The sequence below is a fragment of the Sphaeramia orbicularis genome, chromosome 4 (assembly GCF_902148855.1).
Source record: "Sphaeramia orbicularis chromosome 4, fSphaOr1.1, whole genome shotgun sequence".
NCBI classification, from domain to species: Eukaryota; Metazoa; Chordata; class Actinopteri; order Kurtiformes; family Apogonidae; genus Sphaeramia; species Sphaeramia orbicularis.
Window position 1 is genome coordinate 57,760,996 of NC_043960.1, and position 8,520 is coordinate 57,769,515.

Consider the following 8,520-nt stretch of genomic DNA (forward strand, 5'->3'; position numbering starts at 1 on the left):
CCCCGGGAGGCTGAGGAGTGTGATCCCCCTGTGGTTGGAGCACACTGGTCCCCCTTCTTGAAAAGGGGGACCACCACCCTAGTCTGCCAGTCCAGAGGTACTGTCCCCGACTGCCACGTGATGTTACAGAGACATGTCAACTAAGACAGTCCCTGCACATTAGACTTAAGGTACTCAAGGCGAATCTCATCCACCCCCGGTGCCCCGCCACCGAGGAGCTTTCCAACCACCTCGGTGACTTCAGCTTGGGTGACGAACAAGTCCACCTCTGAGACCTCGGCCTCTGCTTCCTCCATGGAAGACGTGGCAGTGGGATTGAGGAGATCCTTGAAGTACTCCTTCCACTGTCCGACAGCATCCCCAGTCGAGGTCAGCAGCTCCCCCCTTCCACCGTAAACAGTGTTGGTAGCACACTGCTTTTCCCTCCCGAGGTGCTGAACGGTTTGCCAGAATTTTCTCGAGCCCGACCGACAGTCCTCCTCCATGGCCTCCTCGAACTCCACCCAGACCCGAGTTTTTTTGCCTCCACAACCGCTCGGGCTGTGGCACCCCTGGCCTGCCAGTACCCATCAGCTGCCTTGGGAGTCCCATGAGCCAACAAGGCTCGATAAGACTCCGTCTTCAGCTTGACGGCATCCCTTACTTTACTCTACTGAATAAATAAATACACACATAAAAACACATGCACTAAACCAAACCAAACAAGATAAAATAAAGTAACAACAGGAGAAAAAAGACACACACAGAGGAGGTCAAATGCTCTTTTTTTTTTTTTTTTTTTTACCTGTTTCTGATGGGTTATTTGTAATATAATAGTCACTGAACATTTGCCATGTTGAATAAAATATGCCACCTTTGTCCTCTGGGGAGTGTGGTATTTGTTGTAGCTGCATGTGTCCCAGAACATCACTGAGTAAAGCTGCATGTGCTGGAGGGTTTTTATGTTTCCAGTTTAAATAAATGAACCTTCTTGCCAACAGGCAGACACATATTTTCGATACCTCCATATTAAAACTCTGTCTGCATCAGTATGACAGGACATATGATCCAACAGGACTCTGGTACGACCTCCTGCTAATTAGAACATTCATGCATGTGTCTAATTAGAACATTCATGCATGTGTCTAATTAGAACATTCATGCATGTGTCTAATTAGAACATTCATGCATGTGTCTAATTAGAACATTCTCGTCATCCCAGTACAGTAGTGTCCCCACCTCTGTCCTCGTCAGTCCGCTGTGTCCTTGGGTCAGACACTTCACCCTCCTTCCCTCCAGTGTCACTCACACTGGTGTCTGAGTGTGTATGAATGTTCAGTGGTGGTGGGAGGGGCCGGAGGCGCAGATTGGCAGCCATGCTCCTGTCAGTCTGCCCCAGGGTTAGGGTTAGGGTCAGGGTTAGGGTCAGGGTTGTTGTTTTTTTTAATTCCAGAGAACACACTTTGCAAATGTTGGAGATAGTGGTGTGAAATCAAACTACAGGCACATGTTTGGACAACGGCCTGTGATTGGACCTTCTGGACAGACGTAAATGGAGCTTTCAAGGTCCAGTTCAGTTGGACACCTACCCCTGCAGTCCCCACAGTATTTCTAGGGAATACTGATTTGAGCAGAGGGCGATCTGATGAATATTTGTGTAACATTTTGACAGAATCCTGAAAAAAAGCCCTGAGGAGCCAACGGTTGAACCCCTGTCCTACAGGAGTGGACAGATGGACAGATGGACAGAAGGGCATTTATTGAATGGACACTATTAATGTTTCTGTTCATCTTCAGAAAACTGTTTTCTTTACAGTCTGGACAAGGTATGTAATAGTATATTATATAATATATATTAATAATATATTATAATATGTTATTTATTATTACATAATATATATTAATAATATGTAATAGTATATTATTATAATATTATTATTATATATATTAATAATATATACTAGTATATTCAGCCTCGTAGCGCTGCATTATGCAGTAACTTATTACATATTGCAACAGTTTTTCCAAAATGTGTGTAACACTTTTTTAAAGGTAGTGTAATAATTTGGTGCATTATATAATAAACTATGGAAAAACCATTGACGTTGATGCCTTAACCCTTAGCTCTGCCCCCTCAGGCAGTTTTCTACATTTTTCTTTCTTTTTTTTTTTTTTTTCTTTTTTTTTTTTTTTAATGATCATTTTGTCTGTTGTTGCACATTTTTGTCATGACATTTAGCTGAAATGTTTCCATCCATCCATCCATTTTCTTCCGCTTCTTCCGGGGCCGGGTCGTGGGGGTAACAGTCTATGCAGGGATGCCCAGACCCTCTCCCCAGACTCCTCCTCCAGCTCTTCCGGGGGGACCCCAAGGCGTTCCCAGGCCAGCCGAGAGACATAGTCTCTCCAACGTGTCCTGGGTCTTCCCCGAGGTCTCCTCCCGGTGGGACATGCCCGGAACACCTCCCCAGGGAGGCGTCCAGGAGGCATCCGAAACAGATGCCCGAGCCACCTCAGCTGGCCCCTCTTGACACGGAGGAGCAGCAGCTCTACTCCGAGCTCCTCCCTGGTGACTAAACTCCTCCCCCTATCCCTAAGGGTGCACCCAGCCACCCTGCGGAGGAAAATCATTTCGACCGCTTGTATCCGGGATCTTGTCCTTTTGGTCATGACTCAAAGCTCATGACCATAGGTGAGGGTAGGAACGTAGATTGACCGGTAAATCGAGAGCTTCGCCTCTCGGCTCAGCTCCTTCTTCACCACAACCGACCGGTACAGCGACTGCATCACTGCAGATGCTGCACCGATCCGTCTGTCAATCTCACGCTCCATCCTTCCCTCACTGTGAACAAGACCCCGAGATACTTAAACTCCTCCACTTGGGGCAAAGACTCTCCACCGACCCGGAGAGGGCAGACCACCTTTTTCCGGTCAAGAACCATGGCCTCGGATTTGGAGGTGCTGATCCTCATCCCGCTCGCTTCACACTCGGCTGCAAACCGCCCCAGTGCACGCTGAAGGTCCAGGTTCGATGAGGCCAACAGGACAACATCATCTGCAAAAAGCAGAGATGAAATCCTGTGGTCCCCAAACCGGACCCCCTCCGGCCCTTGGCTGCGCCTAGAAATTCTGTCCATAAAAATTATGAACAGAACCGGTGCCAAAGGGCAGCCCTGCCGGAGTCCAACATGCACCTGGAACAGGTCTGACTTACTGCCGGCAATGTGAACCAGGCTCCTGCTTCGGTCGTACAAGGACCGGACTGCCCTCAGCAAAGGGCCCCGGACCCCATACTCCTGAAGCACCCCCAACAGGATACCACGAGGGACACGGTCGAACGCCTTCTCCAGATCCACAAAACACATGTGGACTGGTTGGGCAGAAATGTTTCCTTTTAGTTCTATTTTTAAATCCAGCGTGTTTTACATGTGTTTTATTTTCCCATGATGCATTGTGCACCCTCTGGTTACACTCATGGATAAAAATGTTCATGCACAAAAAATCTATGATAAAATCATCATATAACAGTACTTTGCTTTTTTTAATGTAAATCTCTTAAACAACTTTCCCCCTGTTCAAAACTACCAAACATTCAACAGTTTTCAGGATTTGAACCCTTTAAACACCAGATGAATTATTTGAATTCTGAGTGATTTATTACAAAACACAAAAAATGGAATATTTTCCATCAAATCAATAGTCATTGGATGAAACATTGGTGGTGATTAGATCCTTGAATAGGTCAAAGATGATCAACTAAACTGGTCTGTTGTCCTTAGTGTTTGGTCTGTAGTGTCAGATTGTCCCTCTGCTGTCCCTCGTGGACATAAACGTCCCATTGACTTCCATTAGCACCAGGTTTTTCACTGTTGTTACATTTTATAAACGTACAAACTCTAATGTCAACATTTGATTTAGAAGAAAACTAGTGACATTGGACTTTTTTTGGGGGGGGGGGGGCGGTTTGTGTGTGTGCATGTGTAAAATAGTTTTTAAATCAACATCTGATTCATTAGTATGAACATTTATTGTGTAAACTATAACATCTGTGAAAGCTTCAACAACCAAACAGACACAACAGAACAGATGAAAAAGTCTGAACCAATTACAAACACAAACACACAGACCTGTGTGTGTGTGTGTGTGTGTGTGTGTGTGTGTGTGTGTGTGTGTGTGTGTGTGCAGAAAACAATTATCAGCACAAACAAATCGGTGCGTAAATAACACAGACAGCTGAATAAATAACACAAACAGGTGAGTAAATAAACAGGTGAGTAAATAACACAAACAGTAAATATTTCTTTGTAATTGAATAGTTCAGTACATTTCACACATGACAAGTGTTGACTCATAAACATATGATCTGTTTTAAACAAACACCATCCATGATGTCGAAGCATTTCTTTAAAGATCTGCTTAAACAAGTCTTTCAATAAGTACATGTTCCCTCTTACTTATCCCATGCAGACCCATATATGTGTGTGTATATATATATGTATATTTGTGTGTGTGTATTTATATATTCATTCCATTTGTCCTTTCGTCCCCATAATCATTGACTTTCGTCACTGTTGTCCATCAGACATATGCTGTTTTCTTTGAAGGGGCGTCTGCATGTGACCTTTGACCTCTGTGTGTTCTGTCCTGTCTAACATGAACACATGACCTCCTCCTTCACCCTTCCGTCTGCGTCCTCTGCTTCACCAACAGCTGCTCCGGTGCTGAGCGGTGCATCGCTCAGAGTACTTCGAAGGGTCACTCTGGTCACGCTCAGAGAGTGTTTTCGCGGCGTGGTGTGATGTGGCCGATGACACATGACCTCCTTGAACATTTCCCTGAAGCGTGTGGACATGAGGTTGTAGAGGATGGGATTGACTGCGGAGCTCAGGTAGAAGAACACCCCAGAAATGATGTGCACGTACTCAAAGAGCTCCCGGTGGGCGTCGGTCCAGTCCTGGATGAAACTCCACATGAGGCGGTCAGTGTGAAAGGGGGCCCAGCAGATCCCAAAGACCACCACTAAAACGACTGGAACACACACACACACACACATATTCAGAGTCAGGGTAACAGGGGTGTCAAGTCAGTACATGGATGAAGGTTTCCAGCAGGTATTAACTGTCCAATAAGGTTCATCCTTTCATCACCATAAAAACCAGAGGAAATAAATCCATTCAAAGCTAATATGAGATCATTGATAATGTTAAAGGTGTGTCTGCACCTGTGGTCAGTGTACAGGATGGAACTGTTTACACTGACGGTAAATAGAGTCATATTACACCATGTGGGTTAAAGATAAGGGACCTGGGAAAGCATCCACCTTTAACCCTTAAAGACCCAAACGTCCACCTTTAACCCTTAAAGACCCAAACGTCCACCTTTAACCCACAAAGACCCAAACGTCCACCTTTAATCCACAAAGACCCAAACGTCCACCTTTAACCCTTAAAGACCCAAACGTCCACCTTTAACCCTTAAAGACCCAAACGTCCACCTTTAACCCTTAAAGACCCAAATGTCCACCTTTAACCCTTAAAGACCCAAACGTCCACCTTTAACCCTGAAAGACCCAAACGTCCACCTTTAACCCTGAAAGATCCAAACGTCCACCTTTAACCCTTAAAGACCCAAACGTCCACCTTTAACCCTTAAAGACCCTTTCGTCCCAGGTGTGATTTGCTGGAAGGGTCAACCCCCCTCTGTTTTTTCCACCCTTCTTCTGCTGAATGAATTTCATCCTGGGGGGGACAATGGCATCACTGATTCCAGACCAGTGTAAATACCAGCAGGTTGTGTCAGTTTTCTTCCACCTTTATCCTCCATCACTGACACTAACTTTCACCTGAACCAACTGTCGTCAGTCTCAGAATTCACAAATGTCCCCATCACGGTCACCTTAATGCAGGGGTTACCTGGACTGAAGACCAGGGGTCCACCCAGTTCAGGGACCCGTCATGTTTGGGACATGAAGACAGACCAGTGTCCACTGAAGACAGACCAGTGTCCACTGAAGACAAACCAGTGTCCACTGAAGACAAACCAGTGTCCACTGAAGACAGACCAGTGTCCACTGAAGACAGACCAGTGTCCAATACTCAGCAGTCAGAGTGGTGCAGCTCCTGCTGGGGCTACGGTGCATCACTTTACGACAGTTTATGTCAGTGTGCGCAGAGAGGGGTTTGAATCCTGTGCCTCCACATAACATGATCTTAGACTGGGACCTGGTTAAAGGTGGTCTTAGAATGGGACCTGGTTAAAGGTGGTCTTAGAATGGGACCTGCTTAAAGGTGGTCTTAGACTGGGACCTGGTTAAAGGTGGTCTTAGACTGGGACCTGGTTAAAGAGGATCTTAGACTGGGACCTGGTTAAAGATGGTCTTAGACTGGGACCTGGTTAAAGATGGTCTTAGACTGGGACCTGGTTAAAGGTGTGTTTCCAGTCGGTGTTGGTCCTGCTTTACCTTTAGAGGCAGTGTAGTTTGGTCTACTGACCCCCCACCCCCACCTCACCTCTGCCTGTTGTTGTCCAGACCTCTACCTACAGAGGTGTCCTCTGTTGACCTCAGTCCAGTCTGAGCAGTGACACACACAGTACTTCTAGTACTAGGTGACAGTTGGGTTCTGCTGGAGGACATTAAAGGAACCTTACAGTCATATTGACTCAGATAAAGTCCACCCAGAAAACTGGAGGTCTGACACTTACACAACATCTTAGTGACTTGTTGGCGGCGAAGCTTCTGCTGCTGTGTACGAACATGACAGAAGCTGTCCTGCTCAAAGCCGGCTTTGGCCTCCAGGGTCTGATGGAGCTTCTCCCGCTTCAGTTGGAGGCCGATGAGCATGTAGAGAACACTGATGGTGAGCATGGGCAGGATGAAGAACAGCAGCGTGGTGATCTGGATGGTCAGGTTGTAGATCCACTGAGGCTTCACCAGTGTACAGATGGCTGAGTCAGGGATCTCTGTGTGTGTGGAACCGTTCCCCTCAGGACCCGTAGAAGGTCTATGAAGGGTGGTAATCCCATGAAGACTAGTGTTGGGTACAGCACACAACACGGACACCCCCCAGACCGTCAGGATCACCCGCTTAGCGTGAGTGCGCGTCACTACATATTTAGCCCGTAGTGGATGAACCACAGCGATGTAGCGCTCCACGCTCAGAGCAGACACGTTCAGGATGGATGCCAAGCAGACGGTTTCAAACAAGAAGGTTTTGAAGTAGCAACCACCTTTCCCCAGAAGAAAGGGGTAGTTCTGCCACAGCTCGTAGAGCTCCAGAGGCATCCCCAGCAGCAGCACCAGCAGGTCCGACACCGCCAGGCTGAACAGGTAGTAGTTGGTGGGAGTCCACATCACTTTGTTCCGGACAATAACGGTGCACGTCAGGATGTTTCCAAAAACACCGACCATGAAGACGGTCAGGTAGATGAGGCACACCGGCAGGAACACAGAGGAACGAGGAGGACCCAGGTACTTCTCCAAGTACAGTGTTTCTGATAAACAGGCGTCATCCAGGTGAGTGGAGCTGCTGTTCAGGCCAGGGACGGACAGAGGAGCACACCTGTCCCCTGGAGGACAGTCCCCTGTCCCTTTGTCATGGACGAGGACAAAGGAGCAGTTGGACATGTTCATGTAGAAGTGTGTGTGGAGTCGACTGTCAGGGACAAACATGTGGTTAATGTTGTTTGCCTTCAACACATTTATGAACATAGAAGTATTGATTATTAAATTATGAGTAGAAGCAGATGTGTTCATAGATGAAGTAAACACCTGTCCATATTTGGACCGTACCTACAGCTGTGACGTCTTCAGTGGTTCCATTACTGACAGACTGGAACACCACTGTCCTTTCAGACTCTCCTTAAGTGTGTGATCCCTTTAAAACTGTGTTCCTGTCCTCAGCAGTAAACCGAATCCTTTAACCAGCACAGATACTTTCTAAAACTCTACCATTTCCTGGACCATGACTTAGAGGTGCTAGTCTCATCATTGTTCCTCCAAACACCCTCTGGTGCAGTACAGTAATAACACTGGTGCTCACACCGCTGTAAGATCATAAGATTGTCTGAAAAATGATGAAATATTTCCTTCGTAGTGCGTTGATCTGTGGGTTCTACATGTGGTAGGTTTTATTCTGGGGAGAGCAGACCCCCCCTACCCTGAAATGCTGGTTATGTTAAATATATTAAATGTAGAGTCCTTCCACCACAGGGTACTGAGGTGAACCACTTCTACCCTAACCCTGTTATTACAGGTAATATTTACCTCCGCCAGGAGGTATTGTGATCGCTTTGCTTTGTGTTTTTGCGTGTTTGTTTGTTTTTAGCAGGATAACTCAAAAAGTTATGGATGGATTTTCAGGAAATTTTCAGGAAATGTTGATACTGGCACAAGGAAAAAATGATAAAATGTTGGTGGTGATCAGGGGTGGGGGGGCACAGATCTGTCGTGGCAGAGGTCTGCGCTTTCAGAGTGCTTTTGTTGTTAAATAAATGCCTTTAATATGTCAAAGTGTGGATCCAACAGAACAGTCAACCATGACC

The 8,520-nt window shown here is 46.4% G+C and overlaps 1 protein-coding gene across 1 annotated transcript; it reads right to left on the reverse strand.

The window, feature by feature from the left end:
• Positions 1–4,627: 4,627 nt before the first annotated feature.
• Positions 4,628–7,609, reverse strand: LOC115418541 (neuromedin-U receptor 1-like). The gene is made up of 2 exons (XM_030133047.1): positions 6,682–7,609; positions 4,628–5,007 (listed from the first exon to the last, which is right to left on the reverse strand). Exons 1-2 carry the CDS (start codon positions 7,607–7,609, stop codon positions 4,628–4,630), a joined length of 1,308 nt encoding a protein of 435 aa, XP_029988907.1.
• Between the last annotated feature and the right edge of the window lie 911 nt (positions 7,610–8,520).